Raw genomic sequence first — 19,757 nt, 5'->3', positions numbered from 1 at the left:
ACCGAGCTTCCACGTCGACCTGATTGGGCGTTGTTTGATGACGTCATGTAGGCCAAACATTGCCACGACTATGGAATTCCGTGGTAGGTATCGCATTGAAGCCTTTGGCCCTTAAATCTTACTGCCCTCTGGGATCCCCTGGACCCGTGTTTTCGGCTCTCTCTTTCTAACTTACTTTCTCTATGATGATTCGCAAAGCACAAACGGTATGAAAAGGATGAACGAACAACTATACTCGATTGACAGTAAGGTATTAAAGGGTATGGGTTAGCTACGATCACTCCTTGAATTCGACACTCGCAAAGCTGAGAGGAGTAAATGCCTGAACCGAATCATCAGCACACAAGACCAAAAGCGCGAAAAATTGACACGTACATAACCTCCACCTTCAAAGTGCTTACTGTTCGCCTCTACCCAATGCAACCGAAGGGCATGAAGGAACGCCGACAAACCCTGAAAATAGTATCGCATTAGCACACATCATCGACACTTCCCATGGAACACAACCAACCTCCATGATACACAGAATGAAGATGGTCAAGGAGAACCACATAGCCGCAATGATGATGAGACCAATCCAACCAAAGATGCCGCTCGGGTTCAAGAAGCCTTCGATCGTCATCTCCCAGAGCACCTCAGATAACTGCGCATGCGCAAGCGATAATGCCCACAAACGCAAGTACGAAGCAGTATGCGAGATGCAGCCGAGACAGAACTCAATGGTGTGGATCACTTGGTGAATGACAACTTCACCAAAGTCATGTTGCTCCTGCATAGAAAGACGCTATCAGTATCAGCTCTTCGCTGGACAAGCTATGAAACGTACGTGTTCTTCCTCAGCATCTTCGGCGATGGCCCGTCCGTTACCTTCTTCCTCCCCTTCCAAAATATCATCGGAGCTATCTCTTGGCGCATCGTGGTTCAACCCAACATAACCTTGACCTTGGATCTGTTTCATTTCCTTCCAGGCCAGATACGGCTTGGTGATGAGCAACCAAGGAACGCACACCAATGCCATGAGCAATAGGATGACCTGTACAACAGACTGGCCGTGATACAACTGAGTACCTGGCTTGATGTTACCCGGTGACAAAAACATGTTAATGAGCATGTTCAGGAGCGAGGGCGGCGGCAATGATGACTTGCTCCAATCAACGGACCACTTGTACAGGATACAAATGACAAGGTAACCAAAGATGGAGAGTAGGAAGATAATTTGAGGTACAAAGTTCGCATAGATGTCGACCAGTCGTTTAAACTTGAAATGATTTGGCAGCTGCAAGCACAGTGCGAACGTCATCTATGAAAATTCCTTCAGAACGGGCTGTGATGAACAAGGGAAATACCAACGTGAATGACACCGAGAACAACAGACATCTTCATCTTGTAGGAATTGACGAACACGAGGTTGTTGTCTGCACCGTGCCAGCCAGGATCGAGACCGAAAGGATACATATGTCCGTTAGACACGCCGGTGATTTTACCTTCTCCGTCATCTGGGAAGTCCCAACCCGAGCGCCAGATATGGAGGGACTTGGAGAAGATGTCGTTGTACATAAACCCAGTATAAATTGAGAACATTCCCATCAGAAGGATGATGTATCGCCCGCTGAAAACAAGGTTAATATAGGAACTTCCTCAATTTGAGGTTCACCTACAAGAAGAATTGTCCGAAAATCTATTATCGTTATATTTCAGTTAGGGAAGAACAGTGAAATCAATAGCGCATACCTCTCCGAGGTCCGCTTTGCTAAGCTTCCGCTCCGCCAAAATCATGTACAGCGCAGCAAAGAAGATAATGAAGCCGTGACCGATATCACCAAACATGACCGCGAACAAGAAGGGGAAAGTAACAACGGCGAACAAGCCTGGGTTAACTTCTTGATAGGCAGCAATTCCATAACTGTCCATAATGGTTTGGAAGCCTTCCGTAAACTTGTTAGTGCGGTTGAAAGTTGGTGGCGTCTTGCTAGTACGAAGCTCATGAAGGATAGGCGGGACGCTGGTGCCAGACTCCTCCTTTGCATGTACATTTAGCTTTAGATCACGTCGGCATGGTCTAAAAACTTACAGTTGCATGCCTTAACGCCAGCTGGATTGTGGTGATATCCCTCGTAGGCACCCATCCTTCCGCAATGAGCGTTTTCCTCCTGACGTCGTAGTTGAACAAATTCAATGTTTCATAGATGAGCTTCTCCTTTTTGACTACGTCCTGCCAGCTCCGCAGACTTTCGCCAATCCTGACGAGTTCACTTCGGCGATTCGAGCCGGTATTGTACAGAACTGTCTGAAGGTCCTCCAGACGCACGGTGACCTCCCGGAGAGCCTCAGCGCGCTTGTCAGCGTTGGCATCAATGGGGTACAGCGTGGCACCCATAGACTCGGCGACCTTGCGTATTTTGGCTAACAAGGCATCTCCATGAGCAAAAATAATGAATACGTTCTTGCGAGTTTCAACGCCAGTTGCAGGGTCCACAAACGGTTCAACGATATCGGTGTGGTTCATGTACAGGTTTCCACGAAGTACTCGCCATAGAACTCGTTCGAATGTGGGAATCCGTGCACGATCAAGTGTGCCAGTGACAAACCTGACGTCTCCCATGAGCAAAACATCAGTGCTAAAACCAATTAAAACCTACTCCAAGTCGAACGGGATGTTGGAACTGGTCGAGAACTGATTTTCTCGATCGTCGTGCTGAAGCAAAGGAGCCGAACTTTCGTCGAAGGAGGTGCGGATGTCACTTTGCTGGACTTGAGCCTATTCGCACTGTTTAATCACTGTTCCACGAAACTGACATGGGAGTCTGACCTTTTCAAAGAACACCGCCGTCTCCCGCAATACATGACGAGCCTCAATGAGCTCCTTCGTCCGTGTGCTCAGCGTTCGGTAGCTGTCATTCATCTTGATGAGCCTTGACTCGTGTTCGGTGAGGGTTACATCCAGGTCGTCCAGAGTCTGAGCAGCACGGGGACCAACGGTAATCAACGGCGCAGAGTCGTATAGGGGACGAATAGGAACGACATCCTTCTCGGCTGCGAGCTGGGAAGAGAAAAATCGTACTCGACGTGCCATTTCATCTATGCGGCGAATTTCCCCGACAAACGAACGTTGGAAAGGATTGACGCTGGGGTTCAACTGTAGGGGGTGAATTCCATGAGGTACAATTCACGGTGGGACACATACGTCTTTGAATTGGACATTTCCCAGTTCTCCTAGCTCGGCGACGGTATCATGGGCTACTTCAGTGGGTACAAAGAGCTGCACCAGGCTCATTTGTTCCGAGCCTATAAGTACGCAATACCGTCGTGAGTAAAAAGTGTAGTGCGAGCCACATTCGGCAACTTACGGAACAAGCTCGGGTACTCATCTGACATTGATGAAGTACGAGGAAAGGAAAAATAAAGAGATAACGCGCAGGAAAAGGTTGTGCAGGAGTATTTCGACTGCACTGAGTCTAGAGGAGGAATTTGTTTGCTCGTGTTGTCTCCCAGATGTGCCAGCAATATCTTGCACTGCCACAGCCGCCGGCAAAACAATTCCTTTCAGTACTTTCGATGGAGTTTGATGAGGCAAAGGATGATGATTTTGATGATTTCGGTACAGTGAGTGGCTTACTTATTTGTTTATTAGCAGAACTAGACGATTCTTTTAGCTCTTTTACTGTGCAACTATCAAGTATTCAATGGTATACTTACTGCCATCACGTGGATAAGTTATATCTGGCATTGAAATGTGTAACCTTTAGGAAACAAAATGTCCATTTTATGAGGACGAAATAGTAATAAGTTGGCACCAAGTATATTAATGAAGACGTCAATAAGGTATTCACGGATTTTAACCAGTGATATATAGATTATATAAATGACGGCAATCCAATAGCTTCTCTGACTTCCCTCATCACAACCTCTGACCTCTCAGCAGATCTTGCCGCGCCATCGAGAGCAACTTCACGAAGATATGCTGCATCCTTCCGCAATCTCTCGAACTCTGCCCTCGGCCCTTTCAGTGTTTCCTCGATTACTTCTGTAAGGTCGCGTTTTACATGTCCGTGATTCTTGTCTTGATACCGCAAGGCGACATCGGCGACGTCCTCGTTCGTGCATGCTGCAAGGATAGTCAAGAGGTTGGACGTGCCCGGTCGGTTGACAGGGTCATAGGTGATTCCTGGTATAGAGTCTGTCACTGCAACTCTAATCTTGGACGCAATTTGGGAAGCATCGTCGGTGAGAAGGATGCGGGATGACACGTCGGGAGCCGATTTTGACATCTTGGACGAAGGATCACGAAGGGATAGTATTCGTTTGGAGGATGCTAAAGAAATGTTGATATGGGAGGCAGCAATGGAGGAAGGAAACTTACTTTTAAGAAGTGCGGGAAGAGTGAATAACGGGGACTCGGGCGAAAAGGTATGATTGAATCGTTCGGCGATATCTCGACATAGTTCTACATGTTGAGTCTGGTCATCGCCAACTGGTACGTGGGTAGCGCTGGAATGATAAAAATTAGGAGTGCGAGAGAGAAATGGTAGGAAGTGCATTCACTTGTACACCAAGATATCGGCGGCTTGAAGGACAGGGTAAGTGAATAAACCGGCGTTGAGCGAGCCCTCGTCAACGTCAGTGTCGTCGGACATGTTACGTGAAGTAGCTAGTCGTGACTGCACGGCGGTCAGGCTCTATTGAAAACCAATATTGTAGCACAAATACCTTCCAAGTTGTCATACGGCGTAACATTCCCGTGGATGCTATGCAATTGAATATCCAGGCTAGCTCAGCATGATCCCTGTTCTATGTTTCGGAGGAATCAGTAGGAATAGCTAGGGAAAACCATAGTCGCGTACCGTGTCCTGATGGAATATTATCGAACGTTTAGGGTCTAATCCGATGGCTAATAGAACAGCGAGCGTATCATTTCTCGCGTTGGCGAGCTGTACCGGGTCCTGGGGCAGAGTCAAAGCATGCCAACTAGCGACCATATACAGTAAGACATCGTCCGATTCCGCCTCACGTTGAAGCTTCACCCAATTCGCAAGAGCTCCAAAATAATTGCCTAGCTGCATGTGCCATCAGCCGCCTATCCTTCTAAGCCGGCCGTGAAGCACATACATGTGGCACGCCAGTCGGCTGAATTCCGGAAAGGACAACACGATTTTTACTCTTCACATCGTTGTGTGCAACAGAAGAAGTAGCAAAGTTCCTACAGCGACAAGGCAAGAAGAAAGAACGGACCGTCCGTTTGAGGAGAGATGACTGCATTTTCTGAGACAAGAGACACAGCCACTGACGATGTCCCTGACTTTCACCATCGCCCATTTATGATTTTTTCCAGTGCCATGGTATCGATTATCTGAGGCTTCCTATCTGCAATTTAGACGTGTATCTGAACGACAAACATGGATTCGGGACCTAAAGGCACCGATATGCCTGGCGGCGACGCTTTTCAGGACGTGACGGATGTCTTTCTTAATGCTGCAGCCGGTAAGTAGCACTACGGCAGATTTCCACAAGTAAAGTGACGATTTCGTCGTTGAAGAGATGGAACCTGGTGGATTGGTCATGATGGAAGGTTTCTCGCTTCTGGATGCCATGAGTGCGTTGGAGGTGAGCTCTTTCTGGCTCTTCGTGGTACCTTGATCTTCATCTCTCTTCCTAGATAGGTGAACCTCGTCTGGATAGCGGGATGATTATAGAGAAGAACAGAAGACCGCAGTTTGATCCATTAACTCCCTTGTTACCGGAAGAAGTTTGTTGGATAATCGACAGGTCGTTTTCTTATGAGGTTAGTTTCAGTGAGGTCCGTGAGGGTAACAACTGATAGATGTTTTACAGATGGAATGGCACGCGGGAAATCTTCTTGCAAATACAGTCTTCACCCTCATATATGTCCACGAGCTAGGTGCTATAGATCCGGATGTGGTGCCCTACCAACCTCTCACTGGAGACCCCGATCGACCAGTCGAGTTACTCTCAGTCGTTCTCAGGACCTTTGTCTTTGGTTATTTGAAGTGTTGTGGTCTTGCATGGGATTGTCTTAATAGAGGGATTCTTCAGGACGTGAGACTTCTCATTCATGATATCTAAATGACAAGTTATTGAAGTCTGCTTCTAGACCGAGGACTGGCAAGGGGATAAATGCGATGTCTCATTATTAGAAGGTTACCCCGTCAAGTCCGCGCTAGCCAGACTTGATGAGGCATCAAACTGGCTACTGCATACAATGAAGAGTGTGTTTCGTCTCTTACGGTGGTACCCTTGTTAACACTGTCTTAGTACCGCCGCAATGGAGAGACGGGTTACGAGTCCGCCTTGACCTACGAAAAGTAGGTGATCCCTTTCGTTTACTTCTTTCGCATTCTCATTTCGCCTAGATTATTCTTCAACTCATGGATTGCAACATATATGATGATCCTGGGCCATTCAAGGACCTGTTACACCGAGCGCATGAGCTCTTGGACATTGTACGGGCCCATCCTGCACCCGTACCACAAGCCGATTCTCCTGCACACTTTGCTTTCGACCCCTTCATAGCCCGTCGTCTCACAACCTTCATACCAGTTCGTGAAATTGATGTTATCTCCACAACACAAACCTGGGACACACTAGAGAGACTTTTCCATGGCTGGCGTGAAATGTTATCACTTTCTCTAACGAAACACATCACGACCTGGGAGGTATTACAAACTCTTTTGTAACTCCCTTGACGCTAAATGGTGTTTTGTTTGAGATTGTAGGGAATTTACGACGATGGCAATCAGCTCAGACCCCTGCCTATATACGCTCTCGCACCCAGGTAGGCCACCATCTAGCATACGAGTCGCAGCGCCACTCATATCTCATCTGTAGAATTGTTTTTACGATGGTCTGCTGGTGCTCAACAGATTCACCTTATCCTGGCTTATTCAGTCTTTTATGGCTGAGACCTTGGGAACACATTACGAACGGATGGTTCAAGTTATCCAGGATGGCTGGAGGGGTGCTCTACCTCCGCCTCTGGCTCAAATGGAACGTTCTTTAGCTAAGGTCAGTCCCTCTGTCATTTATTACGTCACGAGTTCGATGAAAGGCGTAGCTCCTCAACATACATATTACCGGAAATTGGTTGAACGGGCCACGGCGGAGACGTCAGCTAATGAACTTGGCTTTCGATTGGCATGTCTTCTACGATCAGCTCGCCAACCTGGCCTCTCATTTCGCCAGTGACGTAAGACCTCATGTCTCTCCCAGATTCTCTTACTCACCGCTTCAATTAGCCTTCTCCTGTTTACGATGTTGTGAAGCAGCTACCTAATGCAGCTCTTATCTGGAGGCTTTCGTCAATCAGAGAGATGATATTGTCAGGTTTTCAGTTGGAGCTCTACGCTGAGGAAGAGAAGCCGTTTGCGTATTGGTATACGTCTCAGGTTATCGAACAACAACTCTGTTGCATCGATGCGGTGCTGCCTGTTGTACCGCTAGGTGAGTTGAGTTATTTATGAACAAAATTTGGCCTGATGAACGTCGACAGGTTCTAACACCTACGGGGAGCTTCAATTCCAGAAACAGTTCCTAACAGCAATACAGATCATGAGTATAGCTATGTTTTCTGTAAGCACCTTCAGTCACTGCACTTCACCGTGATAGACTTAATGTACCTCCAGGTCATGGGACCACTGCTACCGTTTGATTGGAAACGCATGAAACCAAATTTTCTCCGCCGCTACAAGTGGGCTTGGCTCCCTCAATACGAAGATGTCTGTGTTCCGCCGGTGGGACACCCTGAGCTGTATAAATTTCTCCCCTCAGCGCAAGAAATTTCCGAGGTACGAGATGGGCTCTGTTGAAACAAACTTCACATTCATTCCCTCTCCAGGACAATTTTTACTCCCCATCGGAGTCCTTTGGTTTTGCGCGCGGGATCATCAGTCAATTGATCGAGTCAACTCTGTGTAACGATTGGGCGGGCCAGTGGAGAGACGAGCGGCGAAAGGTTCGCTGATCCTCGCCGCCTTTTTGTCAATTTGTTGAAAAGCTCTCGACAGTTTCTTCGAGTCTTGGCGACCACTTGCGACAACCTTGCTGGACTGCCCGGTTCTATGCGAGACGTCCCGTCTTTCAACCTGAAGACTTTACATTGGGATCCCCGACATAACCCTTGGTTCCCCAGTCTCCTTCGTGAAAGGGAATAGCTACTTTTTAGGAATCGCAGCTTGACCATTCATTGGTCTAAGCACATGATTGATTGTTATCTCTTGGAAGTTGATCAAAGGTTCAAGAAATATCAAATCAATCGCGCGTTTAGATAAATGAGTGGTCATTTCAGGTACCTTAAAAGTCACTATACCCACAAGGAGCGGTGATTCTCGTTTGGGTTGTATCATGTGTGTGGTGCTTTTTTGGCATGATTTTGCCCAAGGTATCCTCCAGGGGAGAGGTCGAGTGTGTTGTGGGTATAGATGTTCAAGTTGTTCTTTTCCTTATGGTTACGTGTCCATGACAGTAATTTGTAGACAATAGCTACGTAGATGAAAAAATCTAGTCTGGACTCTAAAGTTGATGATCACTGTAGATGTAATGATCCAGCCTTCACGGAACGTGACGAGAAGCCCTCCCAAGTTCTGCCTTCACTTTCATGGCTGTGTTCTACTCGACGAATAGGCGAGTATTCCGAACGATGAAAATTTTCGGGATTGCGCCTTCGAGTGACTAACTACTACGGCAGAACATTCCCGGACCCCGACCCCCGTGACAATATTTCGTCATGATCAGACCGAAAGGGGCCGCTCATCTCTCCATGTGCAACTGGAATGCCACCAGAGACAACCAAGCGACGACAAAAGGTCTTCAGTGAGGAAGAGCTCAAGGACATCGAGCAAAAACGTATTCGGGGTGCGTCGTTATTGCTTCATGTACTTGGCTTCCAATTGACTGGATACACGACACATTGCATTTGCGGCCGCCGTCCTCCATTGCTATTCTCACTTGCACTATTTGGCGCTTTTATCTTAATCGTTCGCTGTTCAGGAGAGCTTTCTTGTGCGGAATGTCGCCGACTCAGTAGGCTTGCGTCTTATACACCAGTCGCGAAACACCATTCATCCGTCTTGAACAGAACTTCGTTGCGACAAGAAAGTTCCCTGTAGCTCGTGTTGTAGGCGAGGATGCGAGAGTATATGCCCCTGTGGTTAGATCTCTTCCATTGAGTGCAACACCCAGAGCTACAATAACGCTCAACAGGTATCTTGTCTGCGGGTCAAGGCACTAGGTTCGTTTCTCGTACAGTCATTCTTTGCTCAAAGTTTTAAAGCTTCTCCAGATTCATTCTCGCTGATACGGACCATCTTCATCGCAAAATTACTGAAATGAGTCAACGTATACGGTCGCTCGAGGACGCTTTAGCAATTCTACAGGCTACTGTCTCTGAAAAGCGACACCCTCTTCTTGAAGATGAACTTCTCAAAATAAAATTTGGAGCAGAGGCTTCAAAAGCAGAACGACGTCCTGCTGAGACACAAGCCATTGATGCTCTTGGAACGTTGACGCTGACAGACGAGGGCGACATGCGGTATTTCGGAAGGTCAGCCGGTTCAGAAGTACGTTGGTTCTCTTCGCGCAGCACATTCACTGACACCATGCTTTCCAGACATTAATCGTTACGTCTTCTCTCTATCTCATGTGTCATCGCTGACACTAACTTACTGTACAGGCCGGCGAGGAGTGGGATGATATTTCCGAAGATTCATCCGACGACAATACCGAACTTTCAACAAGTCCGCAGTTAGAGAAGGCCACCACAGGATTTCCATTTTCACAAACGCATACACCGAATGCCAATATCATCTCCAGGTTGCCCACGAAAGACCGCGCCCACGTCCTCTGTCAATTGTACATTGATCACGCGTCCCTCTTCTTCCGGCCTATCAAAAGCGCTGAATTATTTGACTTATTCCTCCCTGACGTATATAATGATCCTCATTCGGCACTCCCCCATACACTCGCAGCCCTGTTCCTTGTGTTTGCACTAGGGGCGCTCTTTGATCTCCGTCTTGGGCCTTACAACAAGGAGGCAGAATTGTATTATCACCTGGGCCTTGCGGCGCTATCACTGAAACACATTCTACTGGAGACACCTCAAATAAACACCATTCGCGCGGTCGGACTTATGGCGACGTATCACAGTATGGCTAGCAAAAAATATTCCCGGGATAGCGCAGTATGTCCGCGTTTGTATTCTTATGCCTTCAAACTCATATATTTCAGTGGTGCAGTATGGGTCTTGCTGCCAAGTTAGCACTAAGCGTGAGCTTCTTTGGAATCTTTCATTCTCTCACTGTTGACCATAATTCTAGATTGGCCTTCGTTAGTCTGTTGTCACCACTAAAGCGTTCCTCCACTCACACAAGCCGCCTATAGATCGAGATAGTGCAAGATGGCACATGGACCCTAGCACCGTCCAGATGCGCAGAAATCTATGGTGGGAAATCGTCTCGTGCGACGTATCTAATGCAAGTCACTTTAATGTTTGTGCTTGGCGGGCCTGAGCTAACGGACTAGAGCAGAGTCTTGCTCTTGGTCGACCTCCATCGGTTCACCTATCGTTTGTCGACTGTGAGTTCCCAACCGACGAAGAGGCGACACTGAGCCCGTCCGGAGACATTGAATTCGGCTGTGAGTTAGATGTAAACTCTTACTTTATTGCTGGAACTCACGTGTCACGTCTACAGTTTGGCGCATGAAGCACATGTTTGCCCGAGACATTTTTAGTGCCGTCGTTGACGCAACCTTAACTGCCCAAGCACCTAGCTATGCCACTATACTGGACCTCGACAAGAAGGTCCGTCAGATGACCTTCCCCGCGTCATTCAAGCCGTACGTTACACTCGAAGATGGGAAGGAGGAATTCTATTCTAGTGCGAAAAGTTTAAGAGACTTCTATGCAAGCCAGCATAGGACCGTCAGTGAGTGACCTATGCATACCTTTTCGTGTTGCCTTTTCTTATGTTTTGTGTTTAGCGATGCTCTATCTGCATCGAAGTTACTTTGCCCAATCTATCCTCGACTTCCCTTCTAACCCTCTTCTCAGTCCCTTTGCTCCCTCTTTCCTGACAGCGTATCGGAGTGCGTCTGTTATGATAAAGGCTGCTGCGCATCAATTTGATCGTTCAGCTGATACGGCCACGAGGGTGTGGTTCCTCCTCTATCACATTTTTTCTTCAGCAGTAAGACAATTTTATCGAATGGGTTTGCCCTTCCCATGTTTACCATCCCTATAGGTGGTCGTTGGCAGTGTAGTTACTCGTTCACCCAAAACCACGATCGCGCGAAGTGCTTTGGAGGACTTAGAGTTGGCCATCAGGTTGTTTGAAACAAGCGCCGCTAAATCTCAGAGAGCACGGGTCGCCTTGGTGAGTTTATAACTTGACGCCTTTGTCTGCATATTAAAGCCGTTGGACAAGGGCATCTTGCGCAAGTTGAAAGACAAAGCTGTAGTATCCTACACTCAGTCCCGGTCAAAATCACTATCACCCGAGAGCGATGGTTCCATTGATCAACCTGACACGTCATCCACGCAGCCGCCGCATTCCGAATCTGAGGATGAACTGGCTATATTCGGCGGACAGACTAAAGTATTGACGAAGCGGCATCGATCAAAGAACTCTTTGCAGATCGCTGGTTCCCCTGCATCTACTACTGAATCCACGCCTTCTCCTGGGGGTCCAGTAGCTGAAGCGGTGCCACCTAAAGTTAATGTTCATCCTTCATTGATGGACTACATCAAAGACGGTGGGGGGATGATGTCGACGCCTAGTCAACAAATTCATAGACAGTGGACCCATCAGACCGCACAGCCATTTACCTCACCATCATTAGGATCTCCTTCTCCTTTCGTGAACGCCCCACCGACTGGCACGGAGGAAGACCACGGGTTTTCCTGGAACGCTCTGTTCGATCTTCAAAGTACGAATTGGATGGATACCTCTCCTGCGTATCCGAGCGCACCCACGTCCACGGGCTACCCTCCACAAACGATGTATACTCCTCCAGCTCCTTACCCGCAGCCCGATGACTTGAACTGGTTCAACATCCAGCAGCCAGCAGCCTACCCGGCTATCAATGCTGCTGCGATGGCGGAGCTGGGGTTGATGACAGAGTCGAATATGGATCCTGGGTGGCTGTCTTTGATGCAGGAGTGCGGTATTGTGGTTGCTGAGGGTTCTGTTCCCGGGCCGACGGTAGGGGTTTCTTCTTCTGGGCTTGATATGATTATGTAGATTAGTATTGTATGGTATACCTTTTGTTAGGGTAATTTGTTGAGCTTGTACCTCGAAATCTGTATCCATCATCTCTATTATATACGTTAGTTGTTGATCGCAGTGCAGGACGTTGAGATAAATTGTAGTGATGATCCTGGGACTTAAGGTATGAATAGAATATGTAATACCTGAGTACATTGAGTACTTGACAGGTGCAGTGTAAAATGTACACCTCGCGAAGAATAGTCTGGGGCGCGTCTTGTGCAGGAAAAGAGGAGTCGTCTTTGATAGGCGTTTTTAGAACGTATGGAAGCAGGTTTCGATGTCCCTCTATTACACTGCGACACGGTCGTGAAGACGTCCTTCCAATCAAAAAGCCTGAGGACGCTGCGCGCGAGACGTTGCAGTTGCAGCGGTTTAGGTAGACCTCGGAATACTTGGTTGCGCTGGCCAAGTTCTCGATGTATTTTGTGTATATTAGTGCATGCATAGCGATCACTATACGGAACACAAATTAGCTGCATTGCGAAGTAGTTGAAAGGCACTCACGTATCACAGGTTTCGCTTCAGTTTTCCCTTGACCGCCATGCTTCCCAAAATGATACCGTCCCTTCCTTCAGCCATACGAACAGCTTTGGAAACTGCAGACAGGGCGCGATCGCTGATGGCTTTCAGCGCGTCACGTTTTGTCTCCGTGCGAGATTTCGCCGCGGGTGCTCGAATCTGGTATTCTTTCGAGTCTGCGGGGAGTTGGGGGTTCCAGACGGGGTATTTGACTTCGGATACTCGTTGATATTCGTGGTGTACGAGTAAGGCTAGGTTACGGGTTAGTTGGTGAGATAGGCCGCGCGTGTGGGAGGAGTTGTGTAGTAGAGCGAGGGTATTGTCGACTGCCCGCTGTAGATCAGTGAATGACAGATAAGATCTGGTCAATCAGCACACCTCTGTCATTCCAGATAGATAACCAAGATTCCAGCTCTTCCTTAACCACAGGCGGAGGAGGCGGTTCACGTTGAAGGTGCTGTATTACTTTCGCTGCGTCGTGAAAGGTGGACCGCCACAAATGGCGTAGGTTTTTAGTGGCCAATGTATGGTGAAGAACTGAGGCCGAGGTGGTGCGCAAGAAAAGTCGATACAGGCTGGTGAATGAGGCAGGTAGGCGCGTCATGGTGGAGCACTGGGGAAAGAGAAAATCTTGCCGGCGGCTGTGGCAGTGCAACTCTCCTCTTGCTTCCCCTTGTTGCCTTCTCTTCGTCTTTTTCGTGCCTTTCAGGTCTTCGACCAGCAAATGTTATCCCCTGGCAAGCGATATTAGCTTCGTTCTGGTTGCTACCAACCCTCATGTTCGGCAAGTGAAGATATGCACGTACTACGTTTCAGAGCTTGTTCAATGAACTTTGAAGAGCTGACATTTGCGACGTCTCTCCATGCAGGGGCGGCATGACATTGGTCAAGTTGTCATTCGCTGTGTTTCATACTATTGAGTCCTCTCTGGGCTGTATCTCGCGTACTGCTGTCTGTGGGCCTTCTTGTGCCGTGCCACGTCCGAAATGCTCTGAGTCCTGTCCTGGGAAGTGGCGATAGAAGGGTTGATATGTGTTTCTCCCTTGACCATATTTTGGAGTACCATGGAGGTTGGTCGCATTGTATGGAAGTTACAGTGATGCTGTGTGCTTGCGTGGTATTATTGCCGGAAGGGTTGGTCGAGTTTCTCCATACCTCGACTGCCTAAGCCCTCACCGGTACCCGTTAAGAGATTTTAGAGTCTTCCTAGGGGAGAACCTCGGGCTGTAGTCAATGGGGCAAACAGCAAGTGGGATTTATGTACGTGTCGATCTCTCTTCCCCTTTTGTCTGAGTACTAATAAAGAGTATGATTGGTATTTCCAGGTACCAACCAAAAAATCGTTTGGAGCTTTCGACGCCCTTCCTTCGTTTGCCTATCGTTTATTTGTTGCGTCATCGAATCCCGGACACCATCTACTCAGCATTCCCCATTCAAACATTAGTCGGACAAGGCCTCAAGTACGGTAAGTAGAGGCGATGGGGCTATGAGCCTTAGCTTAACGTTCTATCAATATGAACAGCTAGGCTACCGCTATGACCCAGTAATAGAACGAATGTATGTCCTGTTTTGGCGTTACAACATCTAAGATTTTCCTTTTGGCTCATGTGTGCTGTTCAAGTTGTCCTATTTCTCGATCAGGGACGCGACGGCAACGTGTAGACACGACAATGAGTCGCGAAGACACGTTCATTTTCCATTTCCCCGAAGATATAGCGCTACACCCTTCCTTTCACTCTTGCGACAAGTTATCTAAGGCTTGTTTGCGGAACCGATTTCACTTTGCGGCGTATTGCCAGGGTTCATCGGGCTTTTTCGATGAGCGATGGGACTGGTCTCGTGCGCTGTTCGGGTGTTGAATTAGTTTCTTCTTGAAGATTCATCATCGTGTTTCCCGGCGTTTACATATCAGTTTCCCAGGTGAACTTCCAAGCTTCTTCGACGTTGAGTTCAATTGAAGATCTTGATGCCGCGAAGATGCAGACACAGCACGGCGCTAAGCTGTGTATAGTTGTAACATGCCTTCTGCGCTGAATACTCTGTTGTTCAGGGCTGTCCATTGAATTCCAGTCCTCTTCACTCTGGGGAGATTATGTTAAGAGCACTAGTGATCTTCTAAGCTATTCTCGTCCCAAGGCAGTCCTTCACCAGCTCGGAAGGCCGGGTGTCGTCATAGTAAATGAACAAGGGATCATGGGTCGAACAATATTCGGATGCGACTGATGGTTCGCATTCCGGTGCTGGAACAGGCTGTTCTATGCAGATGAAGAATGGGTGTTCAATTTTCCGATGCTTGCCGGATCTCCTTGTTACTGATGTGACTACAAGCGGTCAAATCCCCTCCATCACAACGTGCAGATCTTTTTCTGCGACTTGCGAGGAATGAACGTAATGATTCAGATGTTCTACAGCACTTTGCTGTGTGTATTAAGCGAAAGGAAGTCCTCTTTGACAAGGTATACTGGCTTTTCAGCCGAACTGCTCGTACGGCCTGTTCCAGTCCTCTCGGAGCTCCTCCTGTCTAGGCGCTACCAGGTGACTGATGTCGTCAGGAAAGTAGAATACATCTAGACCATTTTTTGCAATAAACTTTCAAAGACTCGGGGGAAATTTTTGGGATATCAAGGGTATATTATTGCGGGTATAAATGATGCACGTATCAACGGTAAGGCTCATCAGTCCGGGGAACGTTATAAGGGCCCTTGTTACCCCACAACTGCACCGGAAGCGATGTCACGCGGTATGAATCACGGAGGAGTACTGAATGCGTAAGGTCCGGTCATCTGGGCAATGTGGCGAATTTTCAAAGTCCGACTCGGTGTTACAAAAGTGTGCAAATCAGGTGGACAAACCTTACCTTCTCTCTTCCCTCTCGTATCCCCCCCATAGAGGTACGCTACTTCGTTTCATTATCGTTCCAGCGACAACGTATTCATTTTTTCCAGGCAGTATTTGCCACCCTTAGATATAGAGCATCCTTTGTTTCTTGTCAGCCTTTGTGTGCCATCGCCATCTCATTTTTTTCCACCATTCCCCAATCAAAGGTGCGTTGTCGTTTTTTCATTCAATGGGCCCAGCTAAAATGCAGGAAAACGTGTACAGATTATAGATATGCCCGCTGTTACAGCTTCATCTGCTCCTTCTGTTCCCTCTCCTGCCGACCTCAAGGCTGCGATGCACCCATCCGTCACCCAGGTCGATGCTGCGGCTCTTTTTGTCGCTGACAAGTCAACACGCGAATCAGCCGCCACCCAGCTCATCGCTGTTGCACAAAAAGACGGTCCTCATTCCCTCCAGGCCGTCGCACCCGATGTGGTCAAGGCTCTTGCCGATAAAAAATCTCCCGCAGCACGGGAGGGCGCTGCCCAGCTCATCGCCGCCCTCTCCAAATCTGCCGCAGTGAAGGCTCTCGAACCCGTTTTTATCGAGTCCGGAATCTACGCTGCCCTCCTTGAGACTTTTGCCGACAAGATGCCTGCTGTTCGGACCGCTGCCGTAGAGGCGGTGCGAGAATACGTTGTCGCAATGAACCCCTGGGCTACCGCCCTCATCCTTCCCGCCCTTCTTCACGAACTCAAAACTGCCGGTAAATGGCAGATCAAGACCGGATCCCTCGTCATTCTCAACCAGCTCGTCAAGAGCGCTCCCACCCAGATGGCCAAGCTTATGCCTGACATCATTCCCGTCCTTTCCGAGATTATTTGGGATACCAAGGCCGACGTGAAGAAGGCTGCCCGCGATTCGCTTACAAAGGCCACCGCTCTGGTTTCTAACAAGGATATTGAACGATTTATTCCGGCTCTTATCAAGGCTCTTATTAATCCCGTCGAGGAGGTGCCTAATACCATTGCTCTCCTCTCGGCCACCACATTCGTTTCAGAAGTAGACTCACCTACACTTTCACTAATGGTCCCCCTTCTCTCTCGTGGTCTTAACGAGAAGTTGACTGCTACCAAGCGAAAGGTCGCAGTGTAAGTTTCATCGTTTCTCTTTTTCTTTGATCATTGTTGATTAAGCCATTCTTTCAGTATCGTCGACAACATGGCCAAGCTCGTGGACTCGCACGTCACCGTCCGACCCTTCATTCCTAAGCTCCTCCCAGGTCTGATCAAGGTTGAGACTACTATCGGTGACCCTGAAGCCCGCGGTGTTGTCGGCAAGGCGATCGCCACCCTTCGTCAAGTCGGACAGGTTCCTGAGGGTGACGGTTCTGACCTTCCTCCCATCAAGCACACCGACGCCGGTGCCCTCGGCCACTCCCTCGGCGCCATCTACAAGAAGATGGGCACTGAGATCCACGTTGCTCACATCGCTACCATCTACGCTTCCAGCCTCGCTACCGACCTCGTCATCGCCAAGAACTTCGAAGTTCCCCAGTGGGAGACTTTGGCACCTTACCTTGCCTTCGTCTCTGCGACTCCCGACCCCGTCCTTGTTACCCGTGAATGGGTCGTCAAGTCCGCCACCGCTGATATCGATGATGGTGAGGTTCCCGAGGATGAGGAGGAAGGCGAAGACCTTTGCAACTGCCAGTTCTCTTTGGCTTATGGTGCCAAGATCCTGCTTAACACGGCTACTCTTCGTCTTAAGCGTGGTCACCGCTATGGTCTTTGTGGTAAGAACGGTACCGGAAAGTCCACTCTCATGCGTGCTATCACCAATGGGTAAGCTGATTTCTATACTATCCGATAACCTATACTCACTCTTCGCGTGTAGTCAAGTCGAAGGTTTCCCATCGCCCGACGAGGTTCGCACTTTCTACGTCGAGCACGACATTGATGGTTCCGAGGAAGACACTTCGGTTCTCCAGTTCATCTTGAGCGACAAGCGTATCCTTGCCAACGAAGCTGAAGTCATTGAAACCCTCGCCTCTGTCGGTTTCAGCGACGAACGTCAAGCCCAGGCAATCGGTTCTTTGTCTGGTGGTTGGAAGATGAAGCTCGCCCTCGCTCGGGCTATGCTTTTCAGGGCTGACATCCTCCTGCTCGATGAGCCCACTAACCATCTTGATGTCGTTAACGTTGCTTGGTTGGAGAACTACCTCACGAACCTGAAGACTTGCACTTCCAGTATGTTGCCTATCCTTTGGTAGTGTTATTTTCACTCACATATTTTGCAGTCATTGTTTCGCACGACTCTGGTTTCCTCAACAACACGATCACGGACGTTCTCCACTTGAACCGCTTCAAACTCCGCAGATACCGTGGAAACCTTGAGAAGTTCGTGGCCCAGGTTCCTGAGGCCAAGTCTTACTACACTCTTGAGGCGGCCGAGGACTACAAGTTCAAGCTCCCCGACCCACCTCTCCTTGAGGGTGTCAAGACTAAGGAGAAGAGTTTGTTGAAGATGTAAGCTATTTATCTAGCGCTAGATCTTTGGTACTTACTAGAAATATAGGCGCAAGGTTGGCTTCCAGTACCCCTCGCAAGTAACCCAGCAGCTGTACGACATCACCCTTCAAGTCTCTCTTTCCTCCCGTGTCGCTGTCCTCGGTCCCAACGGATCCGGCAAATCTACCCTCGTCAAGCTCCTCATTGGTGACATGGAGCCCAACAAGGGTGGTGAGATCTGGAAACACCCCAACTTGGTCATTGGCTACGTCGCCCAACACGCCTTCCACCACATCGATAACCACCTGGACAAGACGCCTCTCGAGTACATGCTGTGGCGTTACCAGACTGGTGAAGATTTGGAGGAGATGACCAAGGCTAACCGCCAGATTTCGGAGGAGGAGGCTCAGAAGATGAAGGATGGAGCTGCTATCGTTGTTGAAGGCCAGAAGAGGCTGATTGATGAGATTGTTGGAAGGAAGAAGCTGAAGCAGTCGTATGAGTATGAGGTTTCCTTCAAGGGTCTCAGTTCCTCTGAGAACATCTGGTTGCCACGAGACGACCTCGTCAAGCGTGGTTTCGAGAAGGTCAGTTCTTTGATTGACACAATCGACTCTTGATGCTAATCAATATTGCGATTTACAGAAAGTCATCGAAGTCGACACCCGTGAGGCTCAGCGCCTCGGTCTTCTCCGACCTCTCGTTCGTCGGGAGATCGAGAAGCACTTTGCTGACTTTGGTCTGGAGCCCGAGTTCGTTTCGCATAACACCATGAGAGGTCTTTCCGGTGGACAGAAGGTCAAGATTGTCCTCGGTGCCGCCACATGGCGTCGTCCCCACGTCATGTGCTTGGATGAGCCTACTAGTACGTTGGTTTCTTCAGCGTTTTCATTCGTTTGTTGAATTTGGTTGCAGACTACCTCGATCGTGAATCGCTCGCTGCTCTGATTGAGGCGCTCAAGGTGTTCGAGGGTGGTGTGCTCGTCATTACCCACAACCGTGACTTCTCAGAGTCCCTGTGCAAGGAGTACGTTCATTATTTCTGTTTTGATGTTCAGAGCTGATGCGTATGTGTTTTAATAGAGTATGGGCGATGCGCGATGGTCGTCTTGAGGCTTCCGGCCACAACTGGGTTGAAGGTCAAGGTTCTGGACCCCGTATTGACAAGAAGGATGGTGAAGATGACGATCAGTATGATGCTATGGGTAACAAGATTGAGTCAAAGAAAACCAAGAAGATCACTTCGTCAGAAGCACGGAAGGTATGTTGTCATGAACGACTTCGGAATGAACTCAGTCTAACCTATGTTGTAGCTTAAGAAGGAGCGTATGGCTCGCAAAAAGAGGGGTGAGGATGTCACCGACGACGAGCTGTAAATGTTGTGACCGTCGTTGTTTCCTCGTTCATTTCTACTCCTTGGCTTACGATTATCTATGCGCTTACCTGTCCATGTTGTCTGTTTTATTATGTGTACTTCTGGTATAATACTGTTCACCTATATGCAATCTATGGTTACGATGTTACGAATTTTGGAGGGATTGGAAATAGAATAAGAGTGTTTATGCATTGTGTGTAAGTGGTAGGTTTATGCCGTCCAAACCGAACTCTTCAAAGAGCTAGAGAGAATGCAGTC

At 48.5% G+C, this 19,757-nt stretch overlaps 6 protein-coding genes across 6 annotated transcripts; 3 read left to right on the top strand and 3 right to left on the bottom strand.

Annotated features, from left to right (window-relative positions):
* Positions 1 to 180: 180 nt before the first annotated feature.
* On the bottom strand, positions 181 to 3,462 carry EV420DRAFT_1334468 (V-type ATPase, V0 complex, 116kDa subunit family). The gene is made up of 12 exons (XM_060468852.1): positions 3,348 to 3,462; positions 3,185 to 3,285; positions 2,810 to 3,136; positions 2,640 to 2,758; positions 2,072 to 2,588; positions 1,732 to 2,019; positions 1,659 to 1,678; positions 1,351 to 1,609; positions 827 to 1,300; positions 512 to 769; positions 376 to 453; positions 181 to 322 (listed from the first exon to the last, which is right to left on the bottom strand). The coding sequence occupies exons 1-12, from the start codon at positions 3,373 to 3,375 to the stop codon at positions 278 to 280; spliced, it is 2,514 nt and encodes an 837-aa protein (XP_060330876.1). The 5' UTR covers positions 3,376 to 3,462; the 3' UTR covers positions 181 to 277.
* Positions 3,463 to 3,546: 84 nt separating this feature from the next.
* On the bottom strand, positions 3,547 to 5,282 carry EV420DRAFT_1543381 (uncharacterized protein). The gene is made up of 7 exons (XM_060473202.1): positions 5,107 to 5,282; positions 4,842 to 5,054; positions 4,708 to 4,788; positions 4,543 to 4,658; positions 4,361 to 4,488; positions 3,654 to 4,312; positions 3,547 to 3,603 (listed from the first exon to the last, which is right to left on the bottom strand). Exons 1-6 carry the CDS (start codon positions 5,254 to 5,256, stop codon positions 3,855 to 3,857), a joined length of 1,146 nt encoding a protein of 381 aa, XP_060330875.1. The 5' UTR covers positions 5,257 to 5,282; the 3' UTR covers positions 3,547 to 3,603; positions 3,654 to 3,854.
* A 111-nt stretch (positions 5,283 to 5,393) lies between these two features.
* EV420DRAFT_1642937 (Mak10 subunit, NatC N-terminal acetyltransferase-domain-containing protein) lies at positions 5,394 to 8,165 on the top strand (the record flags this gene model as incomplete). The annotated part of the gene is made up of 15 exons (XM_060477430.1): positions 5,394 to 5,478; positions 5,534 to 5,601; positions 5,654 to 5,779; positions 5,830 to 6,054; positions 6,110 to 6,224; positions 6,271 to 6,320; positions 6,369 to 6,671; positions 6,725 to 6,790; positions 6,844 to 7,020; positions 7,070 to 7,201; positions 7,251 to 7,455; positions 7,505 to 7,584; positions 7,638 to 7,799; positions 7,850 to 7,966; positions 8,019 to 8,165. 15 exons carry the CDS (start codon positions 5,394 to 5,396, stop codon positions 8,163 to 8,165), a joined length of 2,058 nt encoding a protein of 685 aa, XP_060330874.1.
* Positions 8,166 to 8,783: 618 nt separating this feature from the next.
* EV420DRAFT_1270401 (uncharacterized protein) lies at positions 8,784 to 11,687 on the top strand (the record flags this gene model as incomplete). Its single annotated transcript, XM_060467571.1, has 13 exons — positions 8,784 to 8,865; positions 9,001 to 9,033; positions 9,089 to 9,160; positions 9,214 to 9,241; positions 9,293 to 9,569; positions 9,683 to 10,189; positions 10,237 to 10,275; positions 10,380 to 10,485; positions 10,531 to 10,644; positions 10,701 to 10,934; positions 10,990 to 11,195; positions 11,250 to 11,381; positions 11,433 to 11,687. Coding segments are annotated over 13 exons (2,085 nt in total), but the record flags the coding sequence as incomplete, so codon positions are not given.
* Positions 11,688 to 12,579: 892 nt separating this feature from the next.
* EV420DRAFT_367276 (uncharacterized protein) lies at positions 12,580 to 13,712 on the bottom strand. The gene is made up of 3 exons (XM_060481864.1): positions 13,173 to 13,712; positions 12,780 to 13,120; positions 12,580 to 12,728 (listed from the first exon to the last, which is right to left on the bottom strand). The coding sequence occupies exons 1-2, from the start codon at positions 13,396 to 13,398 to the stop codon at positions 12,783 to 12,785; spliced, it is 564 nt and encodes a 187-aa protein (XP_060330872.1). The 5' UTR covers positions 13,399 to 13,712; the 3' UTR covers positions 12,580 to 12,728; positions 12,780 to 12,782.
* A 1,931-nt stretch (positions 13,713 to 15,643) lies between these two features.
* Positions 15,644 to 19,651, top strand: EV420DRAFT_1543365 (P-loop containing nucleoside triphosphate hydrolase protein). The gene is made up of 11 exons (XM_060473201.1): positions 15,644 to 15,685; positions 15,740 to 15,838; positions 15,897 to 16,765; positions 16,823 to 17,458; positions 17,511 to 17,863; positions 17,914 to 18,142; positions 18,192 to 18,711; positions 18,770 to 18,989; positions 19,040 to 19,151; positions 19,208 to 19,385; positions 19,438 to 19,651. The coding sequence occupies exons 3-11, from the start codon at positions 15,906 to 15,908 to the stop codon at positions 19,498 to 19,500; spliced, it is 3,171 nt and encodes a 1,056-aa protein (XP_060330871.1). The 5' UTR covers positions 15,644 to 15,685; positions 15,740 to 15,838; positions 15,897 to 15,905; the 3' UTR covers positions 19,501 to 19,651.
* Positions 19,652 to 19,757: the final 106 nt, after the last annotated feature.

This window comes from Desarmillaria tabescens, assembly GCF_030435595.1.
Source record: "Desarmillaria tabescens strain CCBAS 213 chromosome Unknown EV420scaffold_17, whole genome shotgun sequence".
NCBI classification, from domain to species: Eukaryota; Fungi; Basidiomycota; class Agaricomycetes; order Agaricales; family Physalacriaceae; genus Desarmillaria; species Desarmillaria tabescens.
Note: the sequence above shows the minus strand (reverse complement) of the source record. Positions and strands in the feature narration are given on the sequence as shown.